This window comes from Lissotriton helveticus, chromosome 8 (assembly GCF_964261635.1).
Source record: "Lissotriton helveticus chromosome 8, aLisHel1.1, whole genome shotgun sequence".
In the NCBI taxonomy this organism is placed as follows: domain Eukaryota; kingdom Metazoa; phylum Chordata; class Amphibia; order Caudata; family Salamandridae; genus Lissotriton; species Lissotriton helveticus.
This window is the reverse complement of record NC_136069.1, coordinates 362,500,257-362,518,476: the sequence shown is the minus strand read 5'-3', so window position 1 is coordinate 362,518,476 and position 18,220 is coordinate 362,500,257. Positions and strand designations below refer to the sequence as shown.

General features: G+C 43.4%; 1 protein-coding gene across 2 annotated transcripts in view; it reads right to left on the bottom strand.

Annotated features, from left to right (window-relative positions):
• Window positions 1-18,220, bottom strand: part of RXFP2 (relaxin family peptide receptor 2) — a 1,449,053-nt gene that overhangs the window by 421,381 nt on the left and 1,009,452 nt on the right. For both annotated transcript variants that reach the window (XM_078657149.1, XM_078657148.1), the window contains one exon: window positions 2,441-2,512. In XM_078657149.1, the coding sequence (XP_078513275.1) occupies window positions 2,441-2,512 (72 nt within the window). The remainder of the gene's footprint in view (window positions 1-2,440; window positions 2,513-18,220) is intronic.

The window sequence follows — 18,220 nt, the reverse complement described above, 5'->3', positions numbered from 1 at the left end:
CCTCCTCACTCAAGATGGCGCCCACCGCCGAGTGATGTAATTAAAAAGCGGCTGGGCTAAAAGAAGAGGTACAGAGGGTGTAAGGGGTGTCAGAGTGCCTGATTTTCACAATTCCCATTAATATAATAGCCCCCAATGTAAGAAAAAGTTAAAAAGCGGCGGTTTCATAAAACGATAAAAACGCTCCAAATGTCTGGCAGAAAATGAAACAATCAATGCGCCAAAGATCGCAATTAATCCCAGCTCCTCAGCAGCTCGCAGCCCCAGTTCCCCTCACCAGGGAGAGCTTCTGTAGGGCGGGGAGCGCTGGGGAGGACACACCTAAATACAGTGGGAGGGCGGGAGGCCGGCCCGACTTGAGCGCTGACCTCGCCCTCCTCACTCAAGATGGCGCCCACCGCCGAGTGATGTAATTAAAAAGCGGCTGGGCTAAAAGAAGAGGTACAGAGGGTGTAAGGGGTGTCAGAGTGCCTGATTTTCACAATTCCCATTAATATAATAGCCCCCAATGTAAGAAAAAGTTAAAAAGCGGCGGTTTCATAAAACGATAAAAACGCTCCAAATGTCTGGCAGAAAATGAAACAATCAATGCGCCAAAGATCGCAATTAATCCCAGCTCCTCAGCAGCTCGCAGCCCCAGTTCCCCTCACCACCTCAACTAATAATCCACTTAGGCACAAGTATGTACTGTTGAAAGGGGAAGAGTTATAAAAGGGGTGTCTTTCACCTCCTTCCGAGTCGCAATGGTGTGTGGTAATAGTTTGCAAGATCTTCAAATCGATCCCCCCGAATCCAGAAAGACCATCACCCATGCACTCATAACAAGCAGACTGGACTATGGAAATGCACTCTACACTGGAATCAACAAATCCCTGCTACGCAAACGCCAGACCCTCCAGAACACCGCAGCTAGACTCGCCCTCGGCATCCCATGTGGAGAAGTGTGGCTCACTGGTTAGAGGAGGCAGACCTGGAAGCAGAGGTCAGCCCGGGACCAGGGTTCAATTCCCGGCTCGGCGGGGTATTGAGTCCTAAAATGTCCATGGACTCGACAATTCTCGCTCCGGTGCCTACTCGATTCACGGGTTCACACTCTGCGACTCTGGGCAATAGCTTGCTTAATCTCCACAACGGCCCCTCGCGGCGGGATGCCTGGCTTTCACCTTGCGGATACCCTGCTGGGGTTATCTCACAGGGGAATACCAGGACGGGTTCCCTAAGCAAGCGCTTAGAAACCGCTCGGTGATTTGCGCTATATAAATTCCTGTACATTTACATTTACATTTACATGACATCATGACATCACCCAACACCTGTGAAACCTCCACTGGCTCCCCGTCGAGAAGAGAGTAACTTTCAAGCTACTCCCCCATGCCTACAAATCCCTCCACAACACCGGACCCAAATACCTCAACGAAAGAGTCTCCTTCCACGTCCTCAAGAGAAACTTCCGCTCTGCCGACCTCGCAATAGCAGAAAGCCTGCGCATCCTCAGGACCAGAGCAGGTGGAAGAGCCTTCGCCTCAGTTGCGGCAAAGGCCTGGAACGAGCTCCCGTCAACATCAGACGCGCCCCCTCTCTGCACACCTTCAGGAAGAGCCTCAAGATCTGGCTCTACGGCTGACACGGAGCTGCACCCCCCCTACCCCCCCCAGCGCCTTGAGACCCTCACGGGTGAGTAGTGGGCTTCACAATTCCCTGATTGATTGATGGTGGACTACCATCCACCTCAACTAATAATCCACTTAGGCACAAGTATGTACTGTTGAAAGGGGAAGAGTTATAAAAGGGGTGTCTTTCACCTCCTTCCGAGTCGCAATGGTGTGTGGTAATAGTTTGTAACTGGAATTCTAATTGCAAACCATTGATGGAGTACTTACCTCTCATAGTAGATGGTACACGTTTGGAAAGCTTCCATTTTCCATTTTGTGAATGCCAGCTGCAGTTATCAGGGGACCACTGCATGCTTTATAATGCCATTCACTGTATGGCAATATTTATTTTTGAAGGCAGACCTTGTCCCTTTAGGTCCTCTGTACATGTATTCACAGACATTTGCAAAGAGTTACAAAAGTCCTCTATCTCATAAATATGAATGAGGCAGGGGTTTTGTGATCCCCGATGACTGACCATTTTATGACATATATCTGATTAGTGCACCAGTCACAGCGCATAACAAAGATGAGGTTGCAAATAAGTCAATCTGAAAAAAACACTGAGTGACTGCTTTGTGATCTCATTGTAGAATATAGATCAATATACCCTCACTGAAACCATGCAATGGTATCAGCATCTATTGGAAAGGATCATGTCAAGTTTTGTTTAATTCCATACAACAGTTTTTGCCTAAAGCAGAGAGCAAAAAATCATGTACCTGGATAAGTACAATCAAATCCAATTTACATTATTACTATACTGTGGTTTGTTAGAGCATACTCACAGTCTTTGAAGCTGGTGCAATCCAACAAATGCTCTGTGGGATACAATTCGAAGGCAATTATTTTGTAGAAATCTGTGAAGAACATGATAAAATTATACAAGGAGCATATAGCTATGCATTTTCACAGATTGCATCAAGATCGTTTATTACATTTTGTTGAATGTCTCTTCACACCTTTAATGATATTAACTCATAATAAGATGAGTGATTAATGTGTGCAGGTGTTTATTGGAGGTCAATACTAGTGCTCATTTCTGGAAATTGGATTTACTTTGTGTTTCATTAACAGACTCTGACCAAGAGGAAGGTTGGCCATCTATAGAACCAGCTACTCATATCCATTTTCCCACAGAAACAGTGTGAATAGTTTAGTTTCAGCATTTAAGGCAAACTTTAAATTTCCCTACCATAGCTACTCATTTATGGGAAAAAAAGGCATTTTCGGGCGTTTTACTGTAATTTGGTGCGTCTATCAGACACCACCCCAGGAGGCTGCCTTCGTACTTTTATGGAAGTGCTGACTCCGAGTGTGGATAAACAGGCATAAGTCAGTATCGCCCATACAGTATGGCCCAGGTCATAACAAACACCCCATGCCAATTCAACAAGTGTGGTAGGTCAGTTGGCTTTTGCTGGTTCATTAGGTATTGTACAGACATTTGGTTAGAGCTTGAACAGTTTTGGGTGTTTTCAGAACCTGACAATACAATGTGTCTTTTTCGTTGAGAAAGTTAGAATGACCTTTATCCACGAATGGTATGTCACTGAAGATTTTCCTTTGGAGAAACAATGATTACTCTGTAGAGTCTTTTGAGCGTGCTTTTTATCTTTCTCATCCAAAGTTAAATGGATCAGAAAGGGACCAAGTAGAATGTTCTGGTGTTAATCGTATTAAACACGCAAAACACTTTCTGATGCCAATTCGCGCATGAGCACTTGCCTCGTGCCCACCTTGCTGCCCACGGACCACCTTCCTTTTGAACCTTATGTTGATCTACTTGGTAGTATTTAAATGGCTGCTGGGTACAGTGGTGTACTAAGTGCGTGAATCTGAGGATGGATATACTCTGCAGAGTTACAATATGGTTAGTACCTGTGGCAGCTGTCTGCTCCCCACCGCTAAAGAGCCTGCAATATGTGAAAGCTGTGTTATAGCGTGAATACAGTTTCAGTGGAAAATGGAAACAATGGAACGCCAATATGATACATTGAGGTGTAAAATGTAGATAAACCGGATTTTCATAATCACTTCAAAAAATGTGTAATGCTACTCCATATTTTTTTTAATTTGACCCGTTAAAAGGTACAGTGCTCTTTAAATTGTTTCCCTGGAATTACATCTTCGTTCTACTTTGCTATTTTGCATACTACATAAAGTGGGCGAGTATACTTTCATCACGATGGAACTCGTTAAACCTTGCCAAAGGACCTGTAACATAATTGCCACCCCAAACAATTTAAGCGGTAAATGATAACTCTGCAGAGGGAAAGAGGTGGACCCAGGTTTATTCACCCTTCTAGGAGCCCCGAAGCTATTCCCAGGAACTGCTGCATGTCCACACCGCCCCACGAAAACCAAAGTGCTCTGTGGTGGTACACTTAATAAAATAAGCGATTCTTTCTGCACTCGATAACAGGCCGGTCAAACTGACAAAGAACATGCAAATCATCTTATCATGGAATATGCACAATTAGTTTGACTCCAAGATAAAATCACCGTTTTGTTTTAAATACATGTAGGATATAGTTATTACAGGTTAAATGCCATAAATATCATTCCATATGCACCTATTGGGGGATGGGGTTTAACAATCTGCCCTCCTCAGGTTTTATTTGAGCACTCTTGAGGCTAAGTCTTCCTCGTTGATTTTTGATTTTGTGCCACCTCTGTAAAAACTGTACTCTCCTTTACCCTACTCAACTAGCATCCTCCAAGCGCTACAGACAATTGGGCATGGCAACCAAACTAAGTACATGCTATTGCCAACCATATTGCTGCAACATCATTTCAGAGCTGTAAGAGAGAATCCTTAACCTGTACCCCTGGTACATTTAATTGTCCTGGCCCTATTCAATCTGTCTTGTTACCTTGATTCCCTTTCTCTCATAAACACCTTTAAAATTCACGTGGTGGCTGGAATGGCTCTACCCTCCTTTCTGGTCATTGGATAATCGGTGCACTGCACAGGTGTCAGCTCTAATGCTGAGGTTGGCCTCTAGACCCCTTCTCACCCTTACAGCCGCTGCAGGGTTCCACCTGGGTGGAGGGAAGGGACCTAGTTAATGTTTACTTTTTGGTTCCTTTTTAGGTCTCGGAACTGCGAACAGATTGCGAAGCAATCTGTCGTTCCGAGACTCTATTGTAATCATTCTCGCTTTTACGGAGTCAAGGGAGACAGGAGACAAGCGAGGTGCACGCGCAACCTTGGAACTGGGATCCGGTCGCGCGCGCTTCCTGTCTCCCATGGCTCCTGAGAAGCAGACTCACATGCACGCATACACACACATACAGACCCCCCCGCCGCGCATACACACACTCACACATACAGAACCCCCCCTCCCCCCCGCCGCGCATACACGCACGCACACACAGAGCCCCCCCCCACCTACCTCGTCTCGGCGTGTCTTCGCGCTCAGCACTGGGCAGACTTCCTGCACAAGGACGGGCAGGTGCACAGTCTACAGGCCCCCAACAAGTTACCAAGTGCCTAAGGGGGGCACCCTCTCTCAACCGAACACACCAGGCTTGCCTCAGTCGCGTCGCGTGCCGCCCCTGCCTCTCACGCGGCCATACGTGCGCGCTCTCCTCGCCCTGTAACTAGAGCTTCTCGCCCTCAGCTCATGATGGTAGCGCGTGCCAGTGCTCGCACGCAGCCGCCGTCCACAGCTGCGCGCGCGCCCCCGCAACTCGTGAACGGAGCAAGTGAATTAACCAAAATGTATTTATTGTTCAACCTTAAAATACAGTAGTTAACAGAGGATTACATGACTGTTTATTCACAGTACCTTTGCTGCTTCTGGTACCACCTTTCCCCTTTGGAGGCATGTCCGCAGCCTACAGCGTGCACTGGTGCCCGCATCCACAGATTCACTCATTCGAGGGACTTCAACAGCATAGACATAAAAGAAGGGCGAGCAAGCTGCGCGCAGCTCTTTAGACGCTGAAATGCCTGCCGTTGTTAGAACAAGCGGGGAATCTCCATGTACGAGAAAGCAGAATACAAGTTTTGCTCATTCAGACCTTTTCATATACAGATATAATTTAAACATGTATAATAATGGGCTAACTGTTCTATAAACTCCGTGAATATTTATACTTTTGAAATTTAAAAAATCTACATAATTATAAAAAGGAAATAATAAAAGTGAATTAAATATTACAATTAAGTATTTATGTATATAAACCATTTTTTCTCTGCAATTCCTGTCGTAAATATAGCAATTTAATTTTCCAATATGGCCGCTTCTTGTCGTGACAGCTGAAGGCTTCTTGGAAGCTGGAATCTCTAGTCTATTGCAATCATTTCTCACGCGCACGGCGCCAGTGACAACCGGGATGAGCAGGAACACACCCATTACGTGTGCACTAGCACCTCACGGGCCAATGCACACGCATGCACGCACTTGGGTCTGTGTGTGTGTGTGTGGTGGGAGGCTGAGAGGACCGCTGGCCCCATGTCATACACTGGCAGGGAGGCGCAGGGTGGACAGGAACACACCCATTACCTGTGCACTAGCACCTCACGGGCCAATGCACACACACGCACTTGTGTGTGTGTGTGTTTGTGTGTGGTGGGAGGCTGAGAGGACCGCTGGCCTCATGTCATAGACTGGCAGGGAGGTGCGGGGTGGACAGGAACACACCCATTACCTGGGCACTAGCACCTCACAAGTGCACGTACATGGGTGTGCATGTGTGTGTGTGGGGGGGGCTGAAAGGACCACTGCCCTCTGGTGAAGAGGCTGGCGGGAGCTGCAGGACCCAGGTGAGGGCAAGGAGGTGCCACACAACCACACAACCACACACACACACAACCATACACACAACCACACACACATACACACCACCACACACATAACCACAAACACGACACACACAACCACAACCACACACACACAAACACAACACACACAACACACACACAACACACACACACAACCACAACCACACACACAACCACACACAACGCCACACCTTCAGTGCACACTTTCACCAAACACAGACCATCAGTCATCAATGCACGCTTTCACCGGGCACATACACCACCAGCCATCAGTGCACGCTTTCACCAAGCACACACACACCACCAGCTGTCAGTGCACGCATTCATCAGACACACACCACCAGCCGTCACTGCACGCTTTCATCAGGCACACACACCACCAGCCATCAGTGCACGCTTCCACCTGGCACACACACCACCAGCTCGCAGTGAACACTTCCACCAGGCACACACACCACCCGCCATCAGTGCACAATTTCTACAGACACACACACACACTACCAGCCATCAGTGCACACATCAATTGTTAACGCATCCACAATTAACCATGTAGCAATAGCAGTATGGCACACTTTACTTTTAAAAATATTAATATAAAGCGCAGCATGCCGCCATTGCTACACACATTTTTTTGGCGTACAATTTATAGACTTTTGTTGCAGTTGGTGTTGCACTATTTAGCAATGCCAATAGCTCAAACTTAACTAACCCGAGACCTATTGCATTGTAAATGCTTGTTCTCTTAGGAGTTAAGCGTGTCAAATACAACTAATGAATGCAACACTATAGGATGGAAAGTGTGAAGCAGTTACCACTTATTACAGATTACAATACAGCTTCAGTTCCCTTTAGGTTATTTTCCACAGCAGCATTTCTATAAATACTGGTACTTTGCAATTAATCCGGCCTAATGGGACATTATTGTACGTATATCCAGACGTTGATGCTTGCAACCTTGCTGATTGTGTATTTAACAGTTGAACTAAACTTGAATAAAGATAATTTAATAACATACTGTCCTTCAGACCTATGAGCAGTAAAGGCAATCGAATCTAAATGAATGTCAACTTTGACATATGGTATGGAATTGCACTGATGTAGACTGGCTAAATGGATGCAATCCATACAGAGAAGTGTGTCACCTACAAAGTCGAGTGGTCAGTCTCAGATACAAATTAAGTTTGGTCTCACTAGGCAGGATGTGGCTTATGAGGATCAATTAGCAAAACTGTAATGGGACAAAATGCCCAGAGGCAGGGACCAAATTGCCATTTAAAGAATCTATCTTTCTCACCAAAGGCTTCAATATGTTATCCCTGGACAGCAGGGATATCTAAAGAAGTATTAGCAATATTAAATTTAGGAGATGTATGGGATAGCACCTAGTATTTTTAATCTAAGGAAACGTTGGGTATTTTACTGGAAACCAGAGGCCAGATGTACAAACACCCATTTGTAAATCACGGTGTGCATTTTGCACACAAACTGGTTTGTGATTGGGTGTGAAATTTGACATGCAGTAAATGTATTAGTAGGTCTTAACACACATTGTCCATTTAAAAGGGGACATAAATTGACCTGTCTAATGAAAAATAATTAGGCACGTTGCAATTTGTGATCTCCTGTGGTTAGCTGAGAAGGCAAGTATAAGAAAGGGCCTCTTTTTTGCTTGGGCACCTCTATTATTTTGTTGACTGATATTGCTGTTTTTAAGTCTGCACACTGGAACACTACTGTCCAGGCCCCAGTGTTTGTGCTCTAACCCTTGAAACATGAAAACATTGGCTAACTCTTATTTGGCCTACTTATCTTTCCAGAAAAATCATTGTGTATAGTATAGGAAATACATGAATTGCTTGAAACAGTTAAATGTCTTCTGTGGATGGCATCATATGTTGTGCCATCCACTAGGCAGACGAAGAAAGCATGGCTTCAGTCTACATGCAGAGCCTGACTCCTGTAGTTTGTTAACCACGAGGCAAACCTGTCAACCCTTTTAAATAGGAAAGAACCATACTTTTACATATTAAATGAGTCACCCCAAGGTAGGCCTTGTACCTCACAAGTTAGGATACCTTGCACTAAAAAGTGGCTACTACAAGAACTTAGTGTTTGCATGTGCCCAGAGTGGCTAGACATCAAAAGCAATTTTCACTGTGAAAAAGTGTAGCTATTAAAGGAGAAAAACTATAGTTCTGAATATAATCATAACTCTACTAAAGTTGCTTTGGGACAAGCTCCCAGAAACATTCAAACACTATGTGTAATGTTTATTTAAAATCCAAGTTCAATTTTTAATAAATCTTTAGGAATAGTGATTTAAAAAGGTAGACTTTGTCTGTGACTGCTAGAGAGAAATGTGTAGGAGAGAACAGTTGGCAGTCTGAGATTGCTATTCAGAAGGGATGAACATTTTCTGTTTTTGTCATTGTGTGTAGGTGTTTGAGAATGCTACCAGTAAACTGAGACTACAGTTCCTTCCCACAGCCACCTCTCTCCATAATAAGCTAGGTATGAAATGGGCACCCGATCTGTTTTCTCAAAGCTACTTACCATCCTAGCTACACATGAAGAATACTGTCTGTGTCCTGGCTGGCAAAGCAATGCAAGAGTTTGCAGCAATTTTAAATGTTTGTCACAAAGATGAAAAATTGAGGGTAGGCATCAGATGCAATTACAGCTAGCATAGAAATCCTATCTAACAAAACTACAACTATATATTTTACTGAAAAAAGAAAGCATGTATTTAAAGAAAGGAAGGCTATGAATTGTGAAGTACTTTGAGATTATTGTATCTGAACCTTCAATTTTTGTGTGCGCAGCAGTGTGGACCCCCTCTATGTATTGAGCACAAGTGATGGTGAGCATACTTGTTTGATAGCAGTGAGTGTAAATGGATCAGAGTTGCCTTTAAATTGGCAAGTGTTTTAATATGGATAAGCATGGGCACTCTTAAGTAGGGTGCTGCTCCAGTATGTCAAAGTATACCGGAAGTGACATAACCCACCGTTTGACAATCCAAGACATCACAGGAACTGACATCACATGATCTCATAACTGATGACATCACAGCAAGTCTGTGCATTACCTTAGGCCCAGTGGCGTAAAAGTAATTGACAGTGTATGGACTTATTAACAAATTGTGCTTTGTACTATGTTTAGTAGTACTACAAAAGTACTACTAATAAACTACAAAATGCTGTTCACAAATCTATTTGCGGAGGTCTATGCCTCTGCCTTTCCTACTTTTCTGTGTGGAAATCTCCACCCAACTACGGAGATCTCTGCACACACACATGCATACGTTTTAGTAGTAAATGTGGGAAAGACAAGGGTAGTGGCTGAAACATAGGAAATATACTAGAAAGGTAAGGGAGGAGTAAGGAGGGGTTAATAAAGAGTTAGGGACACGTCTAGGGAGGGACATGCACCTACCCACAAAAGATTAAGACCATTGCTATTCACAAATTGATCTATTATAGTTACTATAGCCAAACAGGACCAAAAACAGGCAGTAAATGTATTCCAGCTCAGAGATTGGGTAAGTTCAGCACTACACATGGCCAATCAATGATACTGCAACACCCTAATACCGAAAAAAAAGGATGTTAAAATACAAAAAAACAAAAAACGAATGTCAATTTTAATTAAATTAATCATTTTATGTTAAAAAATGTATGTTGCTAGAACATACTAATTATTTTATTTTTATATATTTTCTAACCTTTTTACATTAATGCAATTGATATTTATTAAAATAATGAAATTAATTTTAATTGGTGCTCTACATCAATTCTAACCATGTTTAATACATAATAAAAATACATTTTTTATTGCATTAGGTAAAGCTTTTTGTAAACTATTTTCCCAAAATGTATTTTATATAAATTAAATACATTCGAAATGATAACAATTTTAATGGAAAATTAGGTTATGAATGATGTTACTTTTTACATTGCTGCACATTTCAAATAAACATATACATCAAATTAAAATTAATATTAAACATAAATATATTTTGTTCTGATATTTAACCTTTTCCATATATTTTACCATACGGTGTAAGTGTGCAGACCATGAAATATGGTAGTAAAGTCAATAGTAGTTGTAACTTTACAGTCAACTTTGAAAGTATTATTGAATCTACCCCCTACTTCGGGGGGAGAGTAGGTCAGTCTACACTTTTGAGTAACTTACACTTGTGAATGGTGAATAGAAAAATAAGTAAAGATTTTCAAAAGTTTAAGAATATATTTACTTGGAGTAAATTTACACATGTAGATTGACCTTTGTGAACAGCCCCCTAAGTGTAAGATTGATGAAACAACCAACCCAACCCAAACGTTGTTAAAGCTGATAAAGGTCTATTTTAGGTACCACACACATATTAACTAGGATGCTCCCGTCATGTCATGAGTACAGCCATGATATGTCAGGGGGGTGCCTTTCCAGATACATCCAACATATGCGTACCAGTCATCATATACCCCAGGTTCAGTTACAAATGCCCAAACACAGCCTCATGTACATAGACAAATCCTCACATTCCTAGGCGCAGTCTTAAAGGCCCAGGCTTAGCTATAAACACCCAGTGACTGTCCCAAAGGTTCAGACCCTGCCCCCCTACCATTTGTCCACAGACAACCCTCAATGCCTCCCTACAACGTCCAATATAAAGGCAAACCTATTATTGCAAGCTTCCATCACACAACAAATTGGTACAGTACGACAAACATTAGTGTGATCTTCCTTCACATGTACAGAACAAATGCATCAAGAGTAGGAGACCTTGAAGCACTCATGGTGAGGCCTAGGATATAGCCAACTTACTATGAAAGGCTGCCCTGACTTCCACCTTCAATAAAACAAACTTGTTGTCCCAAGTTCCAGCTCACAAGCCAGGGCCACAATATATAGGAGTATAGAAATTCAAATGCGATTTTTTGTCTTTTGTTGCATTTTAGCCCCGCAACAGTTGCGTTTTATTTCATGTCCTGAGACTTATACTGTAGGTATTTTGCACTAGAACTTTAAACATTTTGGAACAAAACTATTTTAAAAGAGGCTTAAAACCGGTACAAAAGTAGCATTTGACAGAGTGGCTTATTGGAAGGAAGCAGGAGACCTGAAAGGACCATAGAGTTTATTAGATCAATATAAAATCAGCAGTTTCTCTGGCTTCGAGGCCTTTTTAATGCGGTTGCGTTCAATTTGAATAGCGTCAAATTGCAAAGATGCAGCCCCATGGAGCTTAATATTAAACTTCCAATCCATAATCGGTTTTAGCAAGTCTCAGAAAATGTTCTATGCCAATGAAATGGAGCCATGCAAGGATACGTAAAGTAGCGCTAGATCCTGCTAGGGCAAGGCAGAGTGAGAGGCACACCAGAGGACAAAAGACTACTTGCAAAAGTAAGCTTTTTCAGATGAGTAACCAGCCTAACCTGAACGAGCAGTAATATTCGCCAGTTTACATTTAGCATGTAATTAGGTGTGGCCTCAAACTTCTTTGCCAGACATCTGTAGAGGCCTACTGAAATGATGCACCTGCGCTACCCAAGCAAAATAATTGCTCCTGGCTTTGCATTAAAGCCTGGAGATGCACAAACAAATATACATAATAAAATAGACTTTTTTCACCTTAGTTAAACACAGAAGAGCTTCAAAAAATCGAAGACATCAGATTAACAGATCAGATTTTATCTCTCTGACGAATGGTGTGCAAATGTTGCTGTGCTTAATTTGCTTGTCAGAGGTGCCCTAGCAGAAGTGACATGTTAAAATGTCTGTGTTGCAAGCATTAGTACTGAAGAAAGCCTGACGTAAGCAGTGATATAACATTTTCAGAACACGCATTGGCAACGCCAATATGTCTGGTGCTAATGGATCAACAAATGTAAATAAATCAATTCACAAATGCTGTTTCCCTGCATGGTAGATAATTCGTTTTTTTATCACTTTAAAGTGTGCTCTACTGGCTAGCCCAATGCTGGGAAAAAGCAGCACAAATTGCTTTCTGTGTAAAATGCATGTAGGTGAAACTAACTGAATGTGGCAGCATAGTTGAGTTAGTTTCTCAGATTTAGAACAGTCCATCATGCATTCTACTTGAAGCACTTCCTGGAAGGTGGAATGATGCATCATCAGCTGATAGAATGAGGTGAGAGAGTAATTAATACTCCTTTGGGTGGAGCCAAACCGAAGCCCAAACTAACCTAGTTTAAAAAATGTGTACAAATATGTTATGCAGAAAAATAAACTATAACACCAGACCTAAACGAGCATTTGCAATGCAATAGGTCTCGCATTTACGCGAGTTTCAGCTATTGACATTGTGAACTAACAATGCCTTTTTTTGCTTTCGTTTTTAAAATATAAATAAAAGGTTTTATCATTTACAATGCCAATAGCTTAAGACACGTAAATGCGAGACCTATTGTATGGCAAATGTTTTTTTTTTGTGTCGTTGGCCTCTCTCGTATTTCATTGCAGCGCAGTTATGCAAGTATTACTTTATATGGACGTTTTATACGGTTTTTAATCTGTTTATCTTAATATCTTGAGGCCGCGCAGGCGAACGAGAGCCGCCGCCACAGATGAGGTCCACCAAAAGAGAAGGCTGTGTGTCCCGCTGACTCTAATTCATATTTTGGTTCTGAGACTAATGCTTTGTGGAAAAAAATGATTGTAGAGGGATTTACGAAAATAGTGTGTTCTCTAGCACGTGCGCTTGCAAACTGGTATTGTTAGGCCTCATAGAAAACATTTTGGGTAGTTCCAACTGAGTACAATACGGCCAGAGCTGCCGACTTTGGAGATGGGGAACCGAGGTACGAGTCTCGGTGTCAGCTCAGCTGCCGAGGCGGAGCTTGTGCAGTATTGCTCAGGTCACTGAATAAACTTCATTCAGGGGTAGAGGGAGGCAGAAACGCACACATGGGGGGGGGTTTGGGGGAGGCTGCAAATTAAATAAATGTATAAGCGCTGCCGCTAAAGTGAACGGACTGCGTCTCAAATTAATAAAATAAACAAGCGCGCCCACTAAAGTGAAAGCGGAACGCACATTATGCAAATTAATTAAGTAAAGAAGAGCGGCCGCTGAAGTTAAAGCGTACCGCGATGCAAATAATAAAAAAAAAACAAAAAAAAATAGTGCTCACAGCCAAGATAGAGCAGATTGTGTAACATGAGGAGTAAAAGGTCCAGTCCTTATGGGCAGTAACAAATGGAGACAAGGTGGTATCAAGGAGGGACTAACAAGCCTATTTACCAATCAGAAGCCAGCATTTAAGAAGACAATGGCACAAAGCCAATGACAAATTTGGGCGGAGAGTGGGCGGGGCTTCTAGTGCATACCCTATTACAGTATGCCTTGCAGAGCGAGAAGGGCATGCGTGATGCCGCTAGGCTCGACCTAAAAATGAGAATATATTTTTATGAATTTCTTGAGGCTTTGATAAGCAAAATCTACTGGAGGGTTCCTGCTATACAGATTTTAGACAATATAAATACTCTTAAATACAACCACAAACAAGCATTGGTAAACAAAAGCTTTGTAAACTTTTGAAAGGTTTGAACAGTTAGTTTGACTACTCTGGCCCGGGCTGGGCGACCAAATCCGGCAGGACAGAGGTCTAGTGGGCCAGAGAGGAGACTTTGGACAGTTATGTGGCCACCAGATTATTGTTGAAGCAAGATTTCAATGTTATCAAAGACAACCGCCAGAGACTAACAGAATGGTCCTGATGCGGTCGGATGCAGGCAAAAAGATGCTCCGGTTGTGGTGCGGTCTACAGGGATGTCTTTTTGGTGGTTCCTTGGTCCACGGATGATGCATGACAAACTTGGCCACAGAGATTGGGGTCATCCCACAAAGTCCTATACATTGCAGTAGCAGGCCAGCCAATGCTGGCCTACTGATCGGTCTGCACCATGATTGAAGCCAAATCTTTTATTGAGGGCTAGAGTCCATTGGGTGAGACAAGTCCAGTCTTGGATAGCAATCCCGCATCAGGCACACTCAAGTGCAGGCTTTGGCTATCTCAGAATTGTTGTCTTGCAAGCCAGGTGACTTGTAGCGGTAAAGCTTCAGTGGTGGATACCACTTTGTCAGTTTGGGCAACTTAGGCCCTTGTGTCCCTGGAGCCGGCTTCAAGGGATCAGCCGACTGATCCTTGGATTCACTGTTGTGGGTGAAGGCAAGAAACCCAACTTTCTCCGGGTCAGGAGCAGTCCCAATCTCACGGCCCAAAAGTGCAGCTGGTGCAGTCCTCGCAGCTGGTGTAGTCCTCTCAGCAGTGCAGCCTCTCTGTGTGGGTTAAGGGCAGCAATGCAACCCTTCTTTCGTCCTCTCCGACTCCAGCATTTACTGAGGTTCAGTGTGCCAGGAAAGTGCCCTGAGGGGACCACACAGTCACTAGCCAATGGGCTACTGCTTCCCCTCCTACCTAGTGGTGAAGTTCCTGTGATGTGTGGCACCTGGCTATCCCAGACTGCCACGTTCTTGCCCCTTTCAATATGTCATGACCCTTCCTCGGTCATAAGGAGCTTGGTAGCCCACCTTAGGTGTGTTGCTAACAGAGGGCTATAAACCTACAGTAGAACCGGTTAGGGGGCGAGTTTTCCCTCTTTGGCCCTGCCTCCAAATTGTCAGCAGGAACAACAGGCATCCTGTTCAGCAGCTTCACCTTTGAAGCTCACCTTTTGGCTAAGGCCCGAATGGACATCCAGTGGGAGGAGGTGACACCTTTCTCAGCAGCTACTGTCTTTGTTCATGGGCTGGGGTGTCATTCAGAAGTCTCGCCACGTTGTCAGAAAGCCGTCTGCAGTGTCAGGGCCCTTGTGAGGCTGCTAAAGTACAGAGTGTCAACTTTCTAAAAGTTGCCTACTTTTAAAAGTGGCATAAATGTCGAATTGACCATCAAGTTGCATTTAATGTAATGATTAAATTGATACCTTACATGACCCAGTTAGGTAGTCTCATTCAGAAGTTATCCGGGTTGGGATGCTAATCGGGAAACCTGTACTAGCCAATGAGGCTACTAACTTTATCCACAGCAGAAAGACAATTTGGAAGTGTAACTGCGAAGATATTTGAAAAATATATGTCTTACTTTACAAAATACAGCCACCTGCCATAGGGCTCCATAGACATTCCTTACGGGAGACTAACATATATTGTTATGGGATGGGGTGGCGTTGCCACTGGTGTTAATGGCAAAGTCGAACTGGCAGTGTAAATCACTACCTTTTCAGTCTGTAGTGGCAGGCTGGGAGCCATTTTGTTCTATGTCACACACAGGGTGGTAAAAACTGTGCTGCAGCCCAGGGTGGACGCTCGGTCTTACATGCCCTAGGTACCATGTACAAGGGACTTATAAGTAGGTCAATCCATGCCAATTGGGGGTATCCAATTCCACATACAATTTGTATAGTGTCAAAACAGTGGATCTTAGGTCTGTTTAGCAGGCCTCAGTGCACTCTTCAAAGGTGAAAAAACAGCAGTATCAGTCCAGAAAGTGGGGGATGAACATTAAAAAAGTGCCACTTCTTTACAGTTTTTAGTAACCAATCAATACATTTAAAAAAAATGTGTATTACATTTGAGCTACAGGTCTCCCGAAAGTAACGGCACCTCATTTTAAATACATTAATGTACTGGATAATTACAGTAGCCAAGGCTGGGCCATTTGTATGTTTCATTTGAGTAGAAGGGAGATTGCTTCTTTCCTTCCCGTTCTTCCATCCCCCAATACAGATGCCAGGCAAAAATCTTAAAATGGCGTCACATCAGTCTGGTTACTTCCCCACAATTAGGCTACAGCTGTATGCTTTCCATGGTTACACTTCATAGAATTATGCCTGAGGGAATGCCCATCTAGTTAATGGGTCCATCAAGTCCAACACATCCTACGCACAGGCAACCCACTAATTGCTCTCTGTACACTTAAACATCCTGTGGGCACTCCTGGTGAAACATGTGAATTTGTATATTGTGCACACTACTGCAGGTCAGTGAAGCAGAAAAGCATCTTTCAGAAATAGGCTGTGATGTTATAGCTTCTCGATGGTAACGTCTTTTATTCCAACTTGTTGATGCAATCATTGGCATACATGGAAAAAGTATACCCAGGTATGCTACTAAGAAATGAGACAACATGCACTGCTTTTGTCGAAGCAAAGGCAGAAGGGGTCACCTAGGCTGACAAGCCAAACCAACACTCTGATACACCGTTGTCGTGCAATTCAACAGCTGAAGTAGCTAGCACTGTGTCAAAGCAACCAAAAGCTGAAAAATCTAGAAGATTAAAGCCTGGGGTGGAATCACAAGGAACAACCGGTGTGCTGCTCCCCAGCGGAAGTAAAGAGGCAAGGGGGAGGCCACCAGGTTATTGTGCTGTGTCAAACAAGAGAACTTTAAATGCAATTTTGCAGGTATGGTGGGATGAAAGCACAACAGAGGTAAGTGCAAGAACGACTGTGTGAATGATTGCTGTACCCCATCGCCCCTCTAAGTACCCACTAATTGTTAACCTTAGTTGTTTAGGGGACAAGTGCAGGGGGAAAAAGCAAGGATTGAGCAAGGAAGCACGCTAAAAGTATAACGCATTGTAATATCGGAGCCATAGTGTTCAATAAAAAGGAACAGACCCGAATCAAGGGACAATGGCACCTAAGAGGAAGCAAAAAACCCGCAAGAACCCGTGGAGAAAAGCCCAGGGAGGAGGGAGTTTCCCAGGGAACTCAGGACCTTAGAAGAGAGTCAGGAGAGCCAAGCTAGCCCCGGAGAAAAAAAGTAAAGGGGCACCTCAAAAGAGAAAAAATAAAAAAGCCATCAAAAAGACTCCGTAAGAATCCAATGGCAGTACTTCAGCAACTAACTCTAAAGGCAGTACTTCAGCAACTAAATCCATAAAGGACTTTCTAGGGAAACATTACAAAAGATTAGATCTAACTACGAAGTCCTTAGAAATTGAAGAAGTGTGCCAGAATGGGAATGGCAAGGAAGAATCTGCTGAGGAATTATTGGAAGTATCATTCTTAATAAACCACTCCCTTCCGAGCCAAAATGAGCAAATAATAGCCCTGCGTCTGTCATCATCCCCCAAACTATTTTCATTGCAAGCATCCGAACTAGAGAATAAAGGCCTAATGGAAAATATCAGTCAAGGGCAAAGAATTGACTGAGGTGACTTACCAAACCTATCGATACAACAATCAAATGGGACAAGAATTCAAACCCAGCAGGAAACTTCGAGAATTGATTCCCCAGCGTTCAGATGCCCCTGAGAGAAATAGTCTTCAAGACTTAGATATTTCCGCTACTCCTTCCTCTTCAATGATGGACTTATTGTTGATGATGCAGAAAACCTTGCAGGGTATTCTAGAAGTTACAATGTTAAACAATGGGTGTTAAGAAGTAGGCACACAGCAATTCTTGAAGTATGGATTTATTATAGCTAATAAGACAACACACCGGGAGGAGGAGGCAGCGCTCCGGTCACCGGCTAAATACAACTGACAGCTGTTAACTGTCACAACTAACTGTCAGCTGGCATTGGAGAATTCCAGCTGACAACATGAGAGCGAGCACAGGGAAGCGTGCGGCAGGGACAGGGACCGGGAAGGGACAAGTAAAAAGGAAAGTGATTAACCAACACAGCACATCTCCTTACGGAGGGAAGCACAAGATGGTAGTAGAAAAAAAGGGGAAAAATTGTAACTGTTAATCCTTGTACTTCTTGGGCATGACCACAAGACGTCCATGTCTACTCAT